This window comes from Acipenser ruthenus, chromosome 26 (assembly GCF_902713425.1).
Source record: "Acipenser ruthenus chromosome 26, fAciRut3.2 maternal haplotype, whole genome shotgun sequence".
NCBI classification, from domain to species: domain Eukaryota; kingdom Metazoa; phylum Chordata; class Actinopteri; order Acipenseriformes; family Acipenseridae; genus Acipenser; species Acipenser ruthenus.
In genome coordinates, this window is record NC_081214.1 from 7,610,146 (window position 1) to 7,633,521 (window position 23,376).

The 23,376-nt window shown below is 41.3% G+C and overlaps 1 protein-coding gene across 6 annotated transcripts in view; it reads right to left on the reverse strand.

Annotated features, from left to right (window-relative positions):
- LOC117430557 (protein CASP-like) overlaps positions 1 to 23,376 on the reverse strand; it is a 171,568-nt gene that overhangs the window by 57,407 nt on the left and 90,785 nt on the right. For all 6 annotated transcript variants that reach the window (XM_059000864.1, XM_059000861.1, XM_059000860.1 and 3 more), the window contains exons 9-14: positions 9,293 to 9,341; positions 6,439 to 6,543; positions 5,079 to 5,267; positions 4,650 to 4,708; positions 3,002 to 3,050; positions 2,080 to 2,176 (exon numbers count right to left, since the gene is read on the reverse strand). In XM_059000864.1, the coding sequence (XP_058856847.1) occupies positions 2,080 to 2,176; positions 3,002 to 3,050; positions 4,650 to 4,708; positions 5,079 to 5,267; positions 6,439 to 6,543; positions 9,293 to 9,341 (548 nt within the window). The remainder of the gene's footprint in view (positions 1 to 2,079; positions 2,177 to 3,001; positions 3,051 to 4,649; positions 4,709 to 5,078; positions 5,268 to 6,438; positions 6,544 to 9,292; positions 9,342 to 23,376) is intronic.

Sequence of the window (23,376 nt, forward strand, 5' to 3'; positions counted from 1 at the left end):
ATGCCATCTCAGAAAAATGCAGATATGTATCCACTTAGGCAGCTGGAACTAAACTGAACTGGTGGGCTTAAGGCCCCTGTATTTATACTACTATTTATATTACTGGAAAGTTCTAGAAGTTACTCCAAGTTTACTCAGCACTGAATCTATCTGGAATGTTCTGGAAAATAGGTAAATTTCAAAATATCACTGTCCTGGTCACAAAAGCAAAGTTTGTGGGGAATAATAGCCATTTTCTATACTTTTGAGGCATAAGCAATTAGGAAATAACACTTACTACCCAGGAACCAAAAAAGAAAAAAATTTGTTACACGGTGTAATTTGTATAACACCTTGACACCTCTGTTTAACCTTGCAGTGCAGCCACAGCTACACAAACAGCACCTGTGTCTGTGCAGAATGATTAGTATGGCTGTAGATTCAGTTTAAACTCTTTGGACAGTTTCTTGATGCTCCCCATACGTATCACAGATTTCACGATACCTGTGAAATGTGCCATTACCATGTAATATGTGAAAGGTCCCATTTCTGAAAGAACAGTGTAAATATACTTAAATATAAACATATATTTCTGCCAAAGATCTCTCTGTCCAGTACAAGGGAACATGTCACATGTCTGTTATTATTTTTACATTTATTTATGTTTTTATTTTGGTTGATAATTCATTGATGACAAAAATGTAAATGTCTTTAAAAGGTGGACATAAACAAAATAATTCTACAAATTAGCATGTACTATTTTTCAGGTAAGCATTTAAAGATTTGGGAACATCTGTTGAATGAATTTTGAATGTGACTACTCTGCTTAAATACATAATTATGTTTAAATCATGAAATATCTAAAAATACCTATTTTTAAATCGTGAAATAAGCCATTTTTTATCATGAAAAAAATACAGCCCTAATCATAGATCACTTGTTTCTGCACCACTGTTACAAAGTACCATTGGAACAACACTATTAACAATGTGGATGAAACCTTGTGTGGGAGAATATATTGTTGGTGGCTCCAGAGAGGCTCCGATGTCATTCTTCTTGCTGCTGCATCTCTGATATTTCACACTAACACCAGGTTACTCTTTAAGCACGTCTCAATGTGTTTGGTGTTCCAATACGTCCGAGTTCAAAAAGCATTCATTAAAAATTACATTCATTTTTTTTTTTAACTGGATTCTAAAAGGATGCACAATAACCAGCTTGATCTACAGTTTAATGAATGCATTACTAAAATAAAATGATTGATCAACTTTGAATGAAATTACAGTTTCTTTTTGCTAAATTACTACTGTAAGTGTTTCAAGTCTAAAATGCATTGTGATTGCCAATGCTAGAATCCATATTTGTTGCAGGGGGCTCTGCATGAATCAGAAAGCTTGTTCACAAATAAAAAAAGCACAGTTACAATACTTAAATGTGCTTCTCTTTATGCAGACCTGAAGCGCATTCCTGTGACATTTCCATAGCCCTGCACAGAGCACTGCTCAAAGGCCAGGACGAGGGGAGGGGAGTCAGGGTTTAATGTGCTTGCCCTCAAGGTGCCAGCGTTGCACCATCTAGAATAAATGTGTGCAACCTTAAAAGAGCATAAAAATAACATTTGCATGGGGTTATAAACAGTGTGGTCAAACTATAAGACAATGCAGGCCTTATTCTCAGAGCGTTCTCCCTTTAAGTTACTCAACAAAGAACTAAAGGACTTGAATTATGTAATTTAGCTGCTGGTTTCTAGTAAAACAAACACGTCTTTTTCTACTGTAAAATAATAAGAGCCTGGAGTAAACGCTTTGATAATATAAGTCAAGTAGATACACGTCTGATATAGTGTTTGAAGTTTTAAACAGTACCCTAACCCATTTGTGAGGCATACTATCACTATAACTCTTGGTAAGTTTTTCCTGTTTCTCCCAAGTCTTAAGCACTGTATGCTTGCTTTGACGTTACAGCAACTGCCTTCAATACTCTATTGATGATGAAACAGAAGCTGAATCCCCTAAACATACTCTGTGTCTTCTTCAATTGGATTCAATGCAGAGCATATCTGAGATACCCAGGCCCCCCTCCCCAGTCCCAGGACCTTACCGCTCAGCTCGCTGTTGGCAATGCGAAGCGTGGTACTCTCGGACTGCAGGGCGCGGTTCTTCTCCAGCAGCAGCACCTCCAGCGGCTTCGACGCATCCTGGGAAAGGAGGGGAGACCGTCACCAACACACCACACCACCCCGCACCCCGGCACTCAAACACTACTAAAAAAATAATACATTATGGAACTTGTTAATTGCTACAGAACCCCCTACAACTGTTTACAAGAAACACATTACTTGACCTTTATTAAACAAGTTGAGGACACAATGCCCATATTTCTGGAGCCTGGTCTTTAAACAATATAACTACATTTATATTTCTGAATACCAGGATCCATGGCTAGTGCTAGAGTCTAAACCTCACTATGCCAAAATGCTGTTCTATCAAAACCAAGATTACAGTTGGTCACTTAGATTGTGTCCAGTTAGCATGCCTGTCAGTTATTATTGTGCAAGAACAGCATCCACACAATTAAAGACATTCTGAATTGTGTAAATACAACACTCTGTTTGTCTGATCAGTTCAGAGCATGTTTAGCAGAAGCCTGACTGATCACCAGGACCCTAGAGTTCAGGTACCGTATTATTGCAAAAATAAGTGTTTACACCCATGTTCAGACACATGGCAAAATTACATTGTAAATTATGATTACACTATAAACACTTGCAAAGCTTTGCATTAAAAATGTTGGACAGACACCACACAATTCATAATAAGTCGGTTATCATTAGTTTTATCCATATATACAAGTTTTTACTTTGATCTGCTTCAACTCTTCATGCGCTTACATTTGCTCACAGGTGCATGGGCTTACAGTTGTGATAATACAGTAACAATCAAACTAAATAACAGCCTCAGGACAAGTAGATTAGTGGATTCATGTCCCAAGCCAGCACTGTCCTTACGGCTGGGGTCCGTACCTGTGTAGCAGAACTTTCAGACGGTACAAACTCCATGGACTTCAAGATACTGCAGAGAAAAAAACAACAGCACTGAATTACCTTCTGCAACAGACAGCAGGGTCAATAGCAGTGGTGACTCAATGGCAGCATTCTAGGATAACTGCATCACAAAGAGAGAATCGGCTTCTTTCATGTGAGTTCTGAGATCAGCCTCCATACACGCACACACACACAACACGCTTTGTAGTCATCTCCTCTCATCCACACCCTATGTAGTGGTGGTATGTAAAGATAATGGTCGCTAATTCAAATGACTTACAATGGAATTCCAATTGAACAATGAATGGCTTCTATTTTCCTGTGACTTTTATGGATAATATTAAAATACTGGTCCACTGGAATCCATGTGGATCTGTAGACATTCCTTTAATAGGAAGTGCTGTGGGTTTATACTACATACTGTAGTAGACTCTGACATTGATGTGATGCAGCCATCTGATCTTTCTTTATGTCAGATAGTTTGTGTCAAATCAATATAACTATATTATATAAAAACTATAGTATAGGGTGCTGTTGTAAGGTACAAGCTGATTTTCACCCACTCAAGGTCAGAGCGGCCAGTAAGCCACTCGTGGGCAGCCACTGGCCCCTGATGGAGTGGATATCAGCTTGCATCGTACAGCACCCTACACAGTATTCTATGTATCTGCAATAGTCATCATGATGCACATTCTCTAACTGATTTGAAAAGGTGGTAGAGAAGCAGGCATACTGGATGCAAACAGGCTGAAAAGAGAAAAAGACAATCAAACAGAGTGACACAACGATTAGACAGGGGCAATGCAGAACATTTACAAAGAAACAAAAAAATATACATATATTTATGTATATATAACGCTAAATCAGATTTCAAATCTGAACCCTTCCTGCTCAACAGAATACATACCCAACTCTATCTCAGGATCCCATCTCCCATTCCTTCCCACTTCCCAGGACTTGATGCAAAAGGCTTCTAACACTGTGTTCCAGAAACTAATGGGAAGAACTGTCCTGACAAGCAGACCAAGCCACAGCTGTGCAGCCAATGAGATGTGAGCTCTGCTCTTTGGAGTGGCCGGCAGCGTGTGGACCATCTTGAGATGTTTCCAGGCTGTGTTTAAAGGTTAATGGGATCTAAGCATTCAGTCTGTCAGAGAGCTACACTGCTGGTTTCAGATATCTCATGGAAAGGAATGCCCTGCTAGACACCAAGAGAGCAATGCTTCATCGTGTTGAGACGCCCTTACAGGGGATTGTAATACAGTGAATCCTCTTTATTCAGGCCAGTCAAGGGACCAACTAAGTGTGGCCCGAATAAACGTTTCAAGTTAGCCATTCACTAAAGGTTCAAATTAAACTCAGTAAAATCACCTACTGAATTTATGATAAAAATTGTCATCAGGATCAGGAGCTTGATTTGTATCATGATGCCTCTTTATACCCATACTGGAGACTGGGCTACTCCATAGACAGGGTAGGGGCCAGGAGGATGGAAACCAGACCAACAGGGTTCATTGATAGGGATGTATGGTTATTCATCTAACAGACAAGCACTTCCCCCAGCACCTACCTGCACCGCCTCCTCTGTCACACATTACCTACTGCAAAAGGGTTTTTAAAGACTTACTTCAGCTCCTTCTTGACTTCTTCATAGTCACCCTGTCCCTTCAGCTTCTCCTCCAGTTGCTGGAGAGACAGCAGGCATTAGGGAAAGTTAACTGTCGATACGTTCAAAATCTCACAACATGGCAAATGTACAGTAAAGTGCAGCAAAGCAGAGGGAAGTACCGTAGAATCACAGGGACGCAAAGCAAAAACATGTTCAATTCAAGATGAAATTAGGGGGTACAGCAAAATAGCAAAGCATTGTAAAGCACATGGGTGGAAGATAAAACACAGGGGTGCTCAGTAAATCACAGAGGAGCAGGGTACAGCACAGGGGAGCAGGGTACAGCACACAGATATGCTGTAAAGCACAGGGGAGCAGGGTACAGCACAGGGATACTCGGTAAAGCACAAGGAAGCAGGGTACAGCAGGACTGGCATGGTCAATCACCTTGAGTGTGGAGTTCTTGGTGCTGAGCTGCTGTTCCAGCTGGCTGATCTGGCTGGTTGAGCTGTCGCGCAGTTTGCTCAGGCTGGCCTGCAGTCTCTGCACGTCCTCCACCAGCTGCCCGATCTCCCGGTCCTTGGCTGTGAGCTCCACCTCCAGGCTGGACCGTGTCAGCACCTCCAGTGCCTGCTCCTGCCGGCACAGACCAGCAGAGTTGGGGTCAATTCTGTTTTTAATCCCAATTCCCTTTTAATCAATTCAAATACCTATTCCAATCATTTTACAAAAAAGGCTTTATTGAGCAAACAAATACTGTATACAACTTAATGAACTTGTTAGGTAACCTGATAAAGCCTATGGCATAAACATAAAAGACTATGCCGGAAAATGGAATAGGAATTGTAATTGTATAAAAGGGAACTGGGATGAGAAATGGAATTGGAACTGAAAAAATGGAATTGACCCCAACTCTGTAGACCAGAGAGCAAACCACACACCGGGGTCAGCCAGGCCAAACCAGCAGGCATGGCACTGACTCACCACCAGTTCAAATGACAAAGCATGCGGCAAGATCCATGATCCTACCCTTGAAGGGGTTCTGGATAATGAAGTGATTCCATAAATCATCCCTGAAGTGCAATTCCATTCTCTGTGTCGTTTTGAAATAAGTACATGGAAAACATGTATTTTAATTTTTAAAGAAAGAGTTAAAGAAAGACTGCTTTCAAGTAATCTTTTATGATTGCCCTTCCTAGTTTATTTCACCTTAGAATTATCTTCGGGTCAAACATCCAGCTGCTTCCCCTAACCACTGACCTGGTTTGACCGTGAAGACATTGCTAAGGTGACCAAAGAATTAATTAAACCTAGTAGCAAATATCATTCTAAAAAACACACATACATGTTTGCTGTGCTTGCATTCAAAATTGCACAAGTGAGACCTAGCAAATGTGGGTGAGATTTATGGAGTAGTTTCATAAACTACAGTAATTAGCTTCAGTGTCCTTTCCCAGCTTGTGTATTTCACTTAAAAAGTGTGGCATACATACCTATGTATTGTAAGTATGCCTCCATATACCCTCAGATTTCAATACACTCTAAAACGTGTGCCAAAGAATGTCCTTAGCCAGTTTCATTACAACTCTCTCTCTCTCTGTGTCTGTCTCTCTCTCTCTCTCTCTCATACAGTATGCACATGCTCCTCTTCTGAAACCCCAGTGGGGGGTAGCACAGGTATCTATTTAGTAGTGATAACTTACATTGCTGGTGTTTGGGTGCTATCAAATGGCCCAGGCTGTGTGAATATGGGGGAGGGGGGGTCTATGTGCATCAGTCCCCCAGTTTAAATGACCGTGGCCCTTACCACATCAGGGGCCTTCTGGATCTGCGTGGCCAGCTGAAGGGATTTGTTAGCAGATGTCAGCTGCTCCCGTAGGCCCTCTGCCTCTCTCTCAGCCACCTCGGCTCTCTGCACCAGAAAAACAATGGATTCATTTCAACAACCGACAGTTACTACAAGCACATTCATCAAGTCATGAACCAGCGGCTGTAACTGATTTCCTAAACAATCCACCTAATAAACATTAAGGGGGAGAGAGAGACAGAAAATAAGAAATTCAGAAAATGATGGATTTTCATTTGAAACGGTACAAGGAGGAAATAATGGAGCCATTATGACAGTAATTTCACGCTTGTGGAGAGGAATCCCCCTGCTGATAGTGGCGTCGCGGGCTGATGAACCTCCCAGACTGAGAGGAGGGACACTGGAGAGACTGCGCCTGCTCTCCCCTCTCCACCCGCCATGGGGATGCAGTGGGGAGGACATTCTGAAGCAAGTGTATTCTGAGAGGTTATTGCTAACGACACAAAACTAACAAGAAACAAGAACAAATCAGTAGCTTCTTGCTAGTTTATTTTTTTACTGTTAAAACTGTTTAATTCCTCTTTGAATACTTGCCTTTCCACTTGTCTCAAAATAGGACCCCCTGAGTGTGTGTGTATGTGTAATAATATAATTGACGACATTGAAAAAGACTGTTTGTCATTGAACTGATTAAGTTTCTTTAAGTATTTCTAAACTTCTCTGGATGCTGGCGAGCTACCGTCCTCTGGAAGGCAAAGGTAAGCCCTGCAGGTGTCCGCTTGAGCTAACCAGGTGCTTAGCCAGTAGGGTCTACTGTAGTGCGATTATGAGAAACAGTCCCTGCTGATTGTTCCCCCTAACCCGGGGATTCAGAGCCAGACATTCCTTATGGAATCCCTAGTGTAGACTGTCAACTTGGCACAGCCAGGACTCAAACCGGCACTCCCCTGACTATATGACTCTCTCTGCACACCACTCAGTCGTGCTTTTACCAGGTGAGCCACTCAGGGACCCCTGCTCCACCTTGTGTTTTACCTCTAATAGGTTTTCAACTCACCTAGAAAACAGTGGAGCAAACTGGAGCAAGGGCTTAATAAATCTAGCTCAATATACCGGCATCAACATAAAAAAATGAACACATACAACTTTGATTTAGTAGTACAGACTTGATATGTGTTGATAAGATCGATGTCTCTAGATTGACACCAAGGTATTAAAGATGTAATAGTAATCTGTCTGTTTCTATGTGGGAGCTTTGCCAGGATTCAATCCCTCTGTCTAGCCCACACAAAATATCTCCAAATACAATGGTCCCAAGTTCTTAAAACTTTAATGAAACGTGTCATTCTCAGAAGCTAAATAATTACAATAGCTGTGTAAATTAGTCTTATTATTTGATCATAATGTAGCTGATTGCTCTCCAGAAATTATATACAGCAAAAAAAATAATAATTATAGGGTTTGGGTTAGATAATTACACAGCGGCAGGATTTTAGAAAAATGATCAGAGCTTTTTTCCGTCTTCTAAAGGTAAAATTTAATTACACGCATTGCTTTTGTTCCAAGACACAGCACAAGTATCTACATAGATACAGTAAATGTAGTAGATTTCTCAGTACTTACATGGGGTTCAGTTGCCTACTATATTACTACTACTACTCAATGTACTTGTACCTAACACAACAGTTCCAGAAATGTTCTCCACCAAGCACTATTCATTATATTGGTCTCAAATGTGCAGTTTTGAAAGAAACACATGCTATAGCAAACACGTATTGTCATTTGAAAACAAGATATCTGTCTCTATACTAGGTTAAAGAACCCGCTCTTTGCAAGCCATGTTATTAGACTGTCTTACACTTCCTGGTTCCTTTCAACTGGTGAAATTGTCCCCACTCCTTCACTGGCTTCTTTCCAGTCAATAAACCAATCAGCTGTGTCCCTTTATTGACTGACATGCTTTCAGCCAGTAACATGGTGTGACTGAAAACACTGCTGGGGAGAAATGAACAAGGAAGTAAAGCAGTAGCAGACTTCCTCGAAGGCATGGAAAGCACACTGGGAAATGTTCTTGAAGCTAGTGTAGTGCCAGATGTCTCTTTTAAATGAAAATACATTCTATATAACATGCGTTTCAACAAGAGCTGCACATCTGAGACCTGGGTAGCTAAGGGAAGTGCAAAATGGGTAAGATTTCTGTTAGCTACAATTACTTTAACTCGCATGAAGACATTCCTTCCAATTCCAGCTTGCTGTTTTCATTCAAAAGATCAGTAAAATGTGACGTATACAATATTTGTTTTTCATACATTTTCTGTTGTTGTTGTTTTATAGTTAAATATAAATGCAAAATAAAAGGAAGAACATGTAGGGCTTTGTTTGTTACTGGAGGTGCTGTTCAATACATCGTTGGTCAAAATTGCAATTAGCAGCATTTCTGACTTATATTGTAACACTTGAATGTATTTGTATTTGCTTGCGATTGTAAGTCGCCCTGGATAAGGGCGTCTGCTAAGAAATAAATAATAATAATAATAATAATAAAATGAGCTTCTCACAGTGCTAACAGATGACTTAAATTGAAGTCACTGTTTGTCAATTAAATTGGTTTCAAATAAAAGCAGTTGTTATGTCTCTAAAATATCAATTCCAAATTCCTTCGAATTATAATTGGGAATTGATTTTAAAAAGGAATTGGAATTGAAAAGCAGGAATTGACCCCAACCCTGACACCGATTACAATTTTAAAACCAGAACACGCCCATCATACAGAGGGTCGTCATAGTACCTTTAACTATATTATACCCAGATTTCAAACAAATAAAACCTGTCCAAAAGATGATCAGAAACTCACCTGGTTGGCTCTCTCCAGATCTGTCATAACCATCTCGATCTCATCAGCCCTGCGAAGGACAAGACAGTTGATACAGTAACAGGCTTGTCAAACCATACTGTGTACTGCACCCTGATCCAGTATGAAAAGCACTGCCCTTCTTTGGATTGATCACAGATTCTCAATACCTGAAGACATTTTAATGGTCTGGGCAATGGACCGTAAAGCATTGATGATTCAACCCTAGTGTTAAAACATTTAATTAAAATCAACATGTATTGCGTGCTACTCAGGTGAATAACATTTAAATGAATAGAGGGCGGCAATGCTTATGTGCACCATTGCATACGTGTGAGATCGGGTTTTTAGCATTGTGATACAAAAATGTAAAACAGATGTGAGAAATAAATATCCAGAAACTTGTAGGAATCTGTCATAATGCAGCCAAGATTCAAGCAAGACAACTCCAATCCATTCTGATTTCATCCAGACTCCAGTACATTAGGAGTGGGCTAGGCTTCTTATTAGTATATCGTGGTTTCCCACTACACCGTTTAAACTGGATTAAATCAGAATGGAAGCACCTTTCACCGGTTCTCCAGAGGCTCCAACAGCAGGAGGCTATTTTGGTAAATGCATTTATTCACATATCACCTGCTTAGTACAGCTTCATCACAATGTATACTAAACTCCTTCACCCAAAACAGAACAACAAACACGGCAAGGCTGAACCACAAGACATAACAAGAGATTTTTGCTATACCACAGCTGAGTGCTTCAACCAAACCGCCCACTGAACCCAGAGTTAGATTTTAAAAAGTAAAGACGTTACCAGCCGTTCATTCTGACAGATTTATACAAAAGACTGATAACCGCTGATCTCCTTAAATGGGTTAGATTAGTCCCAGGCATTTTACAAATAAAAACTGTTTCAAATTGAATTACATCAATAATCCCTTAATGGAGGATGTGTGGTCCAGTGGTTAAAGAAAAGGGCTTGTAACCAGGAGGTCCCCGGTTCAAATCCCACCTCAGCCACTGACTCATTGTGTGACCCTGAGCAAGTCACTTAACCTCCTTGTGCTCCGTCTTTCGGGTGAGACGTAGTTGTAAGTGACTCTGCAGCTGATGCATAGTTCACACACCCTAGTCTCTGTAAGTCGCCTTGGATAAAGGTGTCTGCTAAATAAACAAATAATAATAATAATAATAATAATAATAATAATAATAATAATAATAATAATGTGAATTCTCTGGAGGTGGGTCTTCCACTTCCCAGTGCAAAGTCTGTTGTGAGCAGGTTCTCCAGCACTGTGCAATGCCTGGGTATGAGTAAGCTGGGCAGGAGGTCTGCTGAGCAGACAGTTAACTTGCTCTTGACTTCCGTGGAAGAGGGGATCTGAAACTAAGGGAGCGGGACCCCCGGGAGGGGGAGGGGTGCAGTCCACATCACATTCTATACCTGTTTTGTCGATCGGTCAATTGATACGTACCACATTAAAGAGGAAGTAGTGGGGTTCCGAAAATATAGCATTACACGTCCCCACGTGTTGCTACAACTGTTTAAATAACGTACCTGTCATTTCTCTTTTCATTGTTAACATCCTGACAATGTTTTACACTTATAAGTCTGTTTCAAAGCTCTTTTCAAAATGTCAGCTCTAGTGCACTCATAGTGTCAGGATTATTGCCCACATTGTCAAACAGGTAACACAGAAATAACGATCCATGATGTGGTACGGACCAGAAAAGCCAGAGCACTTGTTATGTTTTTTTTTTTTTGTATTTCTCTTCCTGCAGTGATTTAGAGGACAGATCTCAAACCCCAGTGCACTAGATCGGACATTTTGAAACAAGCTTTGAAACAGACTTTAAAGTTATAAGTGTAAGAAGTTGTCAGGATGTTAACAATGAAAAGAAAAATGACAGGTATGTTATTTAAACAGTTGTAGCAGCACGTGGGGACGTGTAACGCTATATTTTTCGGAACCCTGCTACTCAATCTTTAAGAATAATACAAACTGTTGGGTTTTTTACATGCATTCCCATTCTACATATAGATGCATTTCTGTAATCCAGCTTGTTTGTACACATTTTGCTCTAAATCTCCCTCTACTTGGTTTGGAGCTTGCTTTGAGTTTCAATGGAGATCCTAAAAACCTGCGCTGAACTGCCCTGCTCATTCCATTCAAATCTTTCAACCCTGCCAGCCCCACCCACCAACATACACAGAGAAGGAGAGAAGAGGCAGGGCCATTTGAAAGCTTATATTGTCATATGAGCTGAAGGGAATGATAAAGGCAGGTTTAAAGAAGAATGACAATGATTTAATATTTGAGCAACAGGACCAAGCATCATGAAATAGAAATGGAAATATTAAAATGACACCTGAAGCTATTTGCTCTTTAAAATCCATCCCCACCTGAAACAATCTTTGGTTTACCCTCTCATGCCATTGAGCCCCTCTCAGTTACAGCCTAATCCTTCAGGCGGTGAGTAGCGAGGATCTGGCCGGGAGTGCGTGCCTCAACGAGAGAGGCATACCAGCAGTAAAACAGAAGGATTACACTGGTGTAGTCTTTCGGCTCCCCTTAATACACTCTAATCGGATATCATATTTTCTATTCTGTTAGTGCAGAGCTGGATTCCACCCAAAGACTTGGTCGAGGCGTTTATTCAAAGTTCACCTGTTTAGCTCAGAGTTTTTACACAGGCTCTGCCAGGGTCACTGCATCATATCCATTTGTTTTATCGTGCAATAAATGGACATTTAACTGTACAAAATAAGGCTGTCATTTTATCAAGGGGTTTTGGGGGACACTATAAATTACAAGAGTGAATGAAGCCAGAAATACAGCTGGGTGTACTTTATTTGTTATAATTAGTTGTAAATGTGTACATCTATATTTGCTGGTTGTTTCGAAGAAGCATAGAGAAATCTAGACAGCAGTCTAGATATTTCTAATATAAAATCCAAACATATTTGCCTGTTCACAATTGCCTTGCCCACAAATATACAGTGAAATAAGGAATCTGACTCAAAAAGATTTCAAGAGCTGTGTAAAATATCTGATCTCGATACTGAACAACGATGGAGAATTAACAAAGCTAAGGAAGATGTTGTAGTTTGACTCCAGGGTACAGTTTAAAATCAGAGAACCACACACTTGTCTCACTGTGGATAGTAATTACAACAAATCAATTTTTCTGTTTTAAAAGAAGAAACCGTGTACAGTTTCATCAATCACAAACGTCATTTAATGAAAAGGACTACGGAGGATTTTGCTACACACATTGACATGAGCAACTTCCGTGAGCGACACTGAAAATGAAAAGAGGGATGAAACAATATAGTGGAGAAAGTGAAAGGTAGGGAAGAAATAAACGCTACCAAGCACACCTTACGAGGCACAGTCTAATACGACAGTTTTGTGATCACTGCAAATTCATAGGCTTACGTTTATCGCAGGAAAGAAACAGGCATTACCAGTAAGTATATCCGACGTTTAATGCAATCCACAGGGGTTAAGCAGCGAAAGCAGTCAATCAAGGTACAGATGTGAAATATTTCTAAATACGTTTGGATTTAGCTGGATTTGACTCTAAACCCCAGCAGTGTTACAGACAGAACGGAATGCTGCCTGTATCACTAATACAGGTCACAGTCTTTCACACAGGGAGTTACCATACAACAGGCTTCAGTGTTTAAGACAGATATGGCAGGCAACAGCTTTGCTAAAGCTTTCTAAAAAATAACAAGGAATACACTATCAAAGCCAGGAACTGTACAGAAATAGCAGAGCCCATTCACAAAGCTTTCAACTTCTGATGAATTACCATTTCAATTCTGGATACCATTCTACAGTTTAAGTTGGACTTTCAGAAATCCTACGAAACAAAATGCAAGATTCGGAAAGAGGAATCTATTTGATTGATATAAATAGTGGAATATATACAATACACATTTAAAAGGGGGGGACTTTGTGAAAACCATCTCTACGAGTGTGTGTTATTATTGTGATTGCATACAAGTAAAATGCCAGGCTTGATCCTATTTTAAAATTGAAACCGTGGTGGTATTGAGATCAAATTAATACAACTCTGAGACTTAAACATCACTGCACTGGTATCCATGGAAGAAAAGGGTTACATTTACAAAATAAAAAAATGACAGTTCATTATGAATGTAAAATGTTCTGAAGCCACTCAGTTACAGTTTCAAGCATATCACATTTTCTTTATGCATCCAAAACAAGACTTTAAAAAGGACGATACTTGTATGTGTGGCCCTGTATAACTGAATATTTAGATACCTTAGACAAAGTAGGTTCTATATAATTGACGAATAAAGATGTTGTTAGATTAAATTAAATAATTTTTACACACAGCATTTATGATTGCTACAAACAAGCCTTCCTAACCAGATTACAAAGTTTGCCAGTGACTGAGCGACATTCAAACCAAGAATCGACAGGCTCTTCGCTCTAATCTCTAGACTGTACCATCCCTGATCCCTGATTACTAAAGTAACCCATTTTGACCTAAAAGGATTTCATTATCTCCAGCTCTTGAGAAGTTGCAACTCACAGGAAAGTCCTATAGCAACCTCACCTACTCACAAATTAACAATGATATAATATGCAGGTCCTCAATTTGCAAGCAAATGAAACGGTCTCTCTTTCTCTTAAACACAGTTCAATCCTCTACGGTTAGAAAAATAACCTTTCTTTTGTCACTAGTCTGCCTGCCTGCCTGCCTGCCTGCCTGCCTGCCTGCATCTATCACAGGAGCATTGTTCATGGTGTGGTGAATTCAATTATGACGCACAGCACATCGGGTCTCTAAAAGGGATATGATATGAATAATATAACATGTGAAGGAGAGCTCTATTAAAAGGCAGTGTGAATGAGTCTTCCATCAGTCAGAACTGGGTCGCTGGGCTTTGACCCTCAGGCTGAATCTGTAGCCTGCAATGCTATGTCTTCACCACTAGGAGGAACCACCTGGCCTTTATGAAGGTGAAAATTGTTTGGTGCTCTGTTTTGAACCTTCTCAAAACTGTCAACCTGTTTACCCTTTGCTGTGCCCGTGACGAAATTCATTTTATAGTTTATAGCAATGATGTTGTTGTAGGTTCGTTGTAGGATGACAATGAAAAACACTTCCAAGTACAAAAATTGACAGAACATATCTAAATGCCCTTTTCTGGTTATATATGATCCTATTTTGTTCTGGGTGGTAATCTTGTTGGTAAATTGGGTTAGTTTGACAGTCGGGTAGTATTCATAAACCATTTATCTCTTAAGCTTGCATAAAAAAAACTTAGCCACACTTAAATATTACAGGCATCTAATACTGTAAGATCTTCAGCTCATTCTGAACATAGCTGATATGTAGCCATGTCTAGCTTAAAAGGTGTTTTAGGAATACCAGTTAAAATTCTGTTGAACAGTAATAATAGTAGCAGTAATCAGTATTACTTATTCATCATGACAGAAATGATTACAGTGTTGTACGGAAAAAAGGTCAGTATTTTGCACAAGGGTTACAGCAGACCAGACGCAGGGAAACCTACATGGTTTAATATAATAAAAAGAATGCTTTAAATTACAGACTGGAATGACATGACGTGACACAAACCCTTGTTGGCTACTCCTCATGTGATTCTTTTTCTGGAACGCATTTCCTGTACAATGTTGCGGAATGAGATTTCTATCAAAAAGAATAGACTGAGAACAGGCAGCACTGCTTCTGCTTTCCGCACTGATGGGTTAAAGAAAAGACCCTCATGGGAGCTAGCCAGGCACTGTATTAGAAACACCTTGAACCTGCAAGCACAGCAGACTCCAAGACAGGGCCTAGGACTGCCTGCAGTACCTAATTGTTATTATTATTAAAACACACACACACAGCACAGCAGGTCTATACTGCGCCTCATTAATGCGTCTCCCGGTCTTCCTGCCTCAGCCAGTTTGTAGCAGAGGGGTGCTTATGAACACAGACAGACCATTCTCGGGCACCGCCATGACCTTTCTCTCTCGCCGCTGTCGGAAATGCGACGTTAACCCGCGGGTGAGGCCCTACAGCCTGGAATAGCCGGCTATATGAATTCCCAGTAATCCCCCTCGCGCTCTCTCTCATATCCTGTGTTCGTCCCAAATCCCCCAGGGCTATCACGGCATTTCGCTCATTACATTTATATCTACCCCCTCTCCCCTCACTCTTTGCCCTCGCTGCTGCCACCGAACAGGGATTGTTTGCTTTTTCCAGTTGTTTAACCTTTTCTGAGGATTGGGAGGCCAGATGGCTGCTGGGTTTGAGTCCTGCAAGTGAAAGCAGGCAGGCAGGCAGGCAGGCAGGGAGGATGTGCTGTACTAAGAATGTCCTCCTGTACTCACATTGCCATTGCTTGATTTCCTTTCCTTTCTCCACATCAATGGGAGAGCTGGGGGCCGGTTTAACCCCTTTAAGGAATCATCTGTTTCTCCCCTACCTGACAGCTTGTCACTATGCGGGCTAGCTAACTCAGATTACAACAACTATTGTTATTATCGATAAAACTATAAGCGATTATCATATTATTGGAAAAATGTTTTTCACCTAGCAAGAAAGGCTCAGTGCCACTGATACTGAGATGTTTTGTTCCTCTCTTGTCCTGTAGACAACGATTTGTCCAAAAAGAGATATGGGGGGGGGTTAAGTGCAAACACTTTAAAAACTAATATTATCTCAAACACTTGTGTTTTGATCAATTCACTAGTCAAAATATATGACAGCATTTTTACATTAAAACCACAGAATGAGTTAGGGGTTCAAACAATTTGGGATCTCTAAAACTCTAAATGGAATCAGCCATTTCCAATACTAAATACTGGTCCCTAAAATGCTGTGCACATGCTCTGAAGCAGCTGGGCTGTACTTCCCGTCTCTAGTTTGGGGTTCAGGGTTTTCTTGAGACTGGACCCTGTGCAAGGAGCTAACTGTTCACATGCAGAGTCTGCTTCAATGCAGCACTCTGACATGGTTTCTATTTAAAGAGCATCCAATCAATAAGACATTAATCTTTCAACAAAACAAAACCCAATACACATGGCAACCACTTTTAAAAAGGAAAAAATAAACTAAACGTCTTTATCTTCCTAACCTGGGAAATATAAAGTGAAAGCTGGGAAAAGCAAGCTTCTGAGTGCATGTGCGGATCTGTAGAGAGTGCATTCATCTGGCAGTACAAGAGCTTTTAGGGGTTAAAGAAATACATATTACTAGTAGTAGAAGAAGTGGTCACTTTTCAGGTTTTAAAGAAAGCAAATCGTCTATTTTCCAGGTTTTCAATAATCCAGGATTATTACGTTATTTATCAATATAATCTACAACTACAACCAGATTTTGCAGTGTTGACTAAACATTTCCAGTTAAGGCAGCAGTTCTTTATAGGCGAATCCTCTCTTCTGGATCTACACCTCTGACCAAATTGAGACTTGGAAGCCAGCCCCTCAATGTGTGACTCAAAGCCATCCTGACAAGTACACTGCCAGCCCTCCACCCTTGAGAGCTGCAACACAGGCTGGCCTGCGCTCAGAGAAGCAACACGACAGGCAGGCCTACACTCAGAGGAGCAACACGACAGGCAGGCCTGCACTCACTGAGGAACAACACGACAGGCAGGCCTGCACTCAGAGGAGCAACACGACAGTCAGGCCTGCACTCACTGAGGACAGGAACAACACAACAGGCAGGCCTGCACTCAGAGGAGCAACACGACAGGCAGGCCTGCACTCAGAGGAGCAACACGGCAGGCAGGCCTGCACTCAGAGGAACAACACGACAGGCAGGCCTGCACTCAGAGGACAGGAACAACACAACAGGAAGGCCTGCACTCAGAGGAGCAACACGACAGGCTGGCCTGCACTCAGAGGAACAACACGACAGGCAGGCCTGCACTCAGAGGACAGGAACAACACAACAGGAAGGCCTGCACTCAAGAGGAGCAACACAACAGGCAGGCCTGCACTCACTGAGGACAGGAACAACACAACAGGCAGGCCTGCACTCAGAGGAGCAACACGACAGGCAGGCCTGCACTCAGAGGAGCAACACGGCAGGCAGGCCTGCACTCAGAGGAACAACACGACAGGCAGGCCTGCACTCAGAGGACAGGAACAACACAACAGGAAGGCCTGCACTCAGAGGAGCAACACGACAGGCTGGCCTGCACTCAGAGGAACAACACGACAGGCAGGCCTGCACTCAGAGGACAGGAACAACACAACAGGAAGGCCTGCACTCAGAGGAGCAACACGACAGACAAACCTTTCGATAGAAGTCCTTCTCTTGAATGTATTATGTTTCTTTAGGGTTTCTAAATTGTAATTTTTACTATGAGCAATTATAAATCATGGATGAGAAATCAACTAATCGCTGTCAGTTCTAAATATATCACTTTTTTATGTTTAATAGTAGTTCCGGAGTACAATCTTTGTTTTTGTGATTTCTAATAAGTATGCTGTGTGTTGGGTGACTCCTATTGTAACAGAAATCATTTTGTACAGTTTGAGCAGCCAGTTGCCCAAACTCTCCTATAACAAGGAGACACCCAACACACAGCAAATTAAATTATAGCATATCTGAGTAAATCTGTCCTGTATATATAGTACAATAAGTCAACAGATCTCCCCTTACAATTGTTTTCCTTCAATTCCATATCATAAGGATCACACAAGACAAGTGATCATCAATAGTTCTAATGAATCAATAGTCCAAATGACCCCCTAACTTATTATTGACTGATGTGTAATATCAGGGTTCATATTGATGGAGATACCTGAGAATGTGTGTCGATCCCTGTGCATGTGTGTGTGTGATTCTCCATCAGCACTGCATGGGTTAACCCCGCCTGCACCAGGCTGGTGCTCTGCTCAGCCGAGCGGTAAATGGGGAAGCTCAGGGGAGGCAAGCAGCCTCCGCTGAGAGGGCTGTGATGTAAAGCGCTGCATTAAAATTTCAGATCGTAGCACGCCACGCGGCCAGGGCTGCTGTCTGCCTGAATGGAGAGCTGGGGGGAGGGGGCACCCGACACCCTGCAGCCTTCTCGGCAAACAGCAACATTCCTCAGCTAACACCACTGAAGAGGGGGCCAACAAACCATGAAACAAATCGATGAGTTCCATTATCCTGCTCGACTGCAGATCCCTCCCTCCTCCCCTCTCACGCACACGGACACTGGTGTTACCTTCATAAACACAAAGAAGTAGGAAGGACTAGTGCCAAGACCAAATTTGGAAAGGGGTGAGGATAAGGGGTTCTGGTTTTAGGATGGTATCATTGTAGTTAAGCAGTACTTTCTGCCAATTATGATCAGCAATACCTCCAATGTACCTTCTCCTCCTCAATCAGGAATTGCTTCCAGTACTGTGCATAGTCAAAACTCATTCAGGTTCTACCATCCTTTTACAACATCCTTCCCTGGGAGTTTTTACCCGTCACACAAAACTTAACCCCATAAAATACTGGTTTAAGCAAGAAATCCATTACTTTACATTCAGTAGACACACTTACGTAAATGACTCATTAAAGCAATGCAAGGCTGTTGTGTACTGTAGTACAGTTACAAGCCAACTTCATTAATTTGTACAAACCTGGTACAAATTAAGTATAAAAGTTTACCATGGTAAATTTATATTGTACCTTTTCCATTGGTTATACTGAACATTGACTGTATTTTGCAATGGTTAGCCATGCTTTTTAATATGCTTTACCATACCTCAATGTGCTTTACCATGCTTTCACTGTGCATTATTACACTGTGCTATGCTTGTACTGCAGGAAACTTTTATAAGGGTGGTGAAGGAGGTCAGTCTTTAATACACAATGAAGACTTTCATCCTATCTGCAATGAATCATGTCATGTCCATAGTGTACCGTTACAAGTCTGTTTGCAGATTGATGGCGGGATTGCAATGGGATTGGAAAGCATGCTTTACTGAACTCCTTTCCTGGAGAGACATACAGTACAGTACTGTACTCCTCGGAGTTTTGTAAGCTTCATGTGGTTGATTGGTTGTGCGCTAAGTCATGTGCAGTTTACTGTAGCGCCACTGACCCTAGACATACTGACATAAGAACGCTATTGAGAATACAAACTTCAAAAAAAATAAAAATAAAAGGAGTCATGCCATTTACAAAACGTTTTTGTTTTTTTTAATTAATGTATTTGCATAATTTAACACTCTTGCATACATGTGGAAAGAGATTCTGTAGCTTTGAGAAAGAAGGTCAGTACCATGTACCCTGCTGTACCCTTGAGCAAGGTACTTCACCTAAATTGCTCCAGTAAAAACCCAACTGTATAAATGGGTAATTGCATGTAAAAATAATGTGATATCTTGTAACAATTGTAAGTCGCCCTGGATAAGGGCGTCTGCTAAGAAATAAATAATAATAATAATAATAATAATACCATGTAACCATAGGTCACCATGTGGAATAGAATCAAGGCAAATGCTAAAGCACAGGTCCAACAACTCTGCCAGTCAAACCTCTGGCAATAAGGGGGCAATCTTGACCTAGTTGCTGATACCATCAAGAACATATGCTAAGGAATGTCCATACCAAGTTCATCCAAATGTATTCACCCGTCCTGTTACTGACTTAATTTTATACATCTGCCACCAAGTGTGAAGGAATGAAATATTTTTATACAGCTTATCTAGTAGCATTATAGTGGAAAGAATGTATAGATACAAAACCCAAACAGCACTCCAGTAAGCATAATCACTGTGCAAACAAATGATTTTAGAGAGCTAAACATTTTAAATCGTAAAGCCTTTTTATTAATATTTTTATATTTATAATCCCTAAGAACAGCTGTATTAAAATGCCCTTGGCACATTTGTGGTTGAGCCAAATCACGGCGCACTGTAACGCCTGAAGGCATCTGAAGTAGTCCAAAAACAAAAGATTATGGGGGAAGCAGTGAAACTGAAGTGAAGCCAAAATCAGCGTCCCTTCACAGCTCAGCGAGACAGAGACAGAGAGACAGAGACAGAGGGAGTGAAAGAGAGAGAGAAAACCAGTTGTGATTAAACTTGCTTCTTTAGCACACGCTTTAAAAGAGTATTGCAATCTGAGGGTATATGGAGGCATACTTACAGTACATAGAGAGAGAGAGATCAAGCCTGGGATTGCCCACTTTGGCCTGAGTTTTTTTTTATCCAAGTTTAATTTGACCTGATTTTGCAGGAAATTATCAGGTTCAGTCTAACATGGACTGTTGGTTTGGTCTGAGATATATTAGCATGCTGTGGCCTGGGACTATCAGCTCAGACCAAGTTTCATCCCTATGTCTGGTCTGGGATATGTTAGCACGCTTTGGCCTGGTCCAGGTTGCTCTGTCTGATCTGGGCTGTGTTAGTCAGGCCTGGATGGCAGAGGCCCAGCAGACAGAGCTCTTAAAGCAGCAGTGTGAAAGCTCCCAGCCTGAGAGCCACTTGTTTCAGGGGGAATGTTTTCCATGACTAGTTTGAATTGAAATGTAATTAGCCTCTGGAGACAGAACAAGGAGCCATTGATGAAGTACAAGCAGCCTGTCTGTGCAGAGCCTGTGAGTGTGGGGGAGGTGCCCAGCCCCTGCATGTTTATTAATGAGGGGCATCTCCACACAGCCCTCGCCAACCCAGTTGCCAGCTAGAACAACCTCAACAACCTCCATTCTCACACCACTGGACTGCAACTCGAACAGGTACAGTACAAAGTGTAAGAAACACACTCAGCACATGTGACCAGGGACTTCGTTTTGGAAACTATCTTGAGGCTTGGGTTCGAATCTAGGAAATGTTTGTTGACCAGTATTAAATATCAAAAAACCGCCTTGAAATCTGACACAATTTGGCATTGCCAGTGAACCCTGCCATGCATTTCATTGAAGGAAGAGTTTCCAAATTATTAAAACAATCTGATATCTTGATAAGCAATGGCTGAGTTTAGTTGTGAAGCTCTGTCTAAACAGTGCCAGGGATATTATTTTTAATGTCTTCATATCTGTCTTTTTTCGTGAAGACTACTATACAACTCTACAAGATATGAAATCCCTACTGCTGTACTATCTTCACTACTGGGGGTTGAATTTGGGGGAAGGATGACCCATTTCAGCCACCCCCCACAAAGAAATAACAGCATTAAAATGAAAGGTACAGTGAAATCCATCAATCAAAATGCCATCTTTCTGTTTGCACAATGACATCAACAAACAGCCCTCCACTGGGCCGGACACACAGAGCTCCTTTTCAAAGTGGAAGAGAGCTTGTGTATACAGGCCCACAGCTGTCTGTTACAGTATGCAGCCACCAATGAAACCCTTATTCTTTATCTGGGGAAGCACCAGATTTCAGAGTGTCCACTTCACAGTATTATTAGAAAAGATAACCGGGGTGGTCCCGCAACCACTGGGCAGAAACACAATACAAACAGCCTGGCCCCTGCTGCTCACTTCACCATGCTGGAGATTGAGGAAATCTTTACATTCATTATGCAATACCATTGTCTAAGGAAGGACTGTACCTTCAACACAAAAAATCGCAGGTTGTTTTTTTTATTGTTATGGTTATTGGGACAGAACTTCATAACGATAACAGTCGAATACTTCAGTTTATAGGAACATTTCACTGATCAGAATATAATAATTCTCACTAATTAAAGCTAAATAACATGAATAGCAAGTTTCATGACAACCGGATAAGCGTTTTTCCAGATATACCCACGTTCGTAAGACCGTCTCCATTATATCCCCTTTGCAGGGGATAACAATAATACAATTGACTCCTGATTTCCTTCATAAATGTACATTCCTTAAATAAAAAATGGAAGGATACGATACTGCTTTTAAATGACTTTATTGATAAGCTCTATTTTAGTAATTTGTAGTCAACTTTCCTAGCGTCTGTATAAAGCCTACTCATATTAACTCTGTATAAAGTACTCATATTAACTCAAATGCACCGTTTTGAATTCAGCTGCACCTCGGAACTAGTGTATTCTTACAAACATCTTTTACATCTTGGTTCTCTGACTGTCAGGAGATGCCAGGCTGCTATAAACTTAACCCTGCTTCACAACAGCAAGCGCCACCCTGCAGGCCTCCTCCCAGTCTCCACTCTGACTGCCATGACCATCAATCTCACGCACACACACAAAGAGAGCAAGCAGCCCTGGCTTCCTGGAGTGTGGAGAGCTCAGACACTGTGGCTCTGGATCCCAGATAGACAATGAGATCTGACACGACACCCAGCACAACACCTGGACTACTGACAGGTGAGCTTGTGCGCTTTTCAAAGCCGCTGCAGCAGAAAGTAGTACTGACACGGCTTTAAGAACGCACTTTCAAACATATTAACTGTCCTAAATTGCTTGTTAATACCGTACAGTTAAGTACAGCACTTTTATAAAAAACTATATAGCTGTACAAACCACTTTCAGTACATGTCTTGGTGTTTCTTTATACTATACAGAATAAAGACAGCTGACTTTGTATATATACAGTGCTCCCCCTTTATAACGCTGTTGTCGGGAGCCTCAATAAGTGACTGTGGGGCAAATGAAAGCTATGACCATATAAGCTGCTTCACTGTATAAAAAAGTAACCAAAAGTTCAGCACAATAAAGGGGGAAGTGGGGCTAATATTAAATGTGTTTTAAAGCACTGGTTAGGATCCCTTTGTCATGGGATTGCCACACTAACATACTGTATTGCTAGGATAGGTAGAGCACAGGAGACAGCGCAGATAGGGAATGAGCTTGTTCAACATGCTCCATGGTGTTGGGCAATGCTGAAAGGCTTCAGGCTATTCACTGGGGAAGAGCAGTAGCACTCCAGTGTGGTTATCTGGAGAAACCCCAGCACTGTGATGACATGGGGCTTGTTCACTTCAAAGCAGTGCAAGCAGCTCTGGCAAGCACCTCTTTTATTTGGTTACTGAAGCTATAATTAAGAAGCTTCCAAAAGCTGGGTGGTAAGCCCAAAAATAGCCTTGGGGCTCAAATGCAGCAATAGGCAACATAGTTGTGTGACAGCTCGACATGTAAATTACAGCCTTGGCCCAACCACAGTGTGA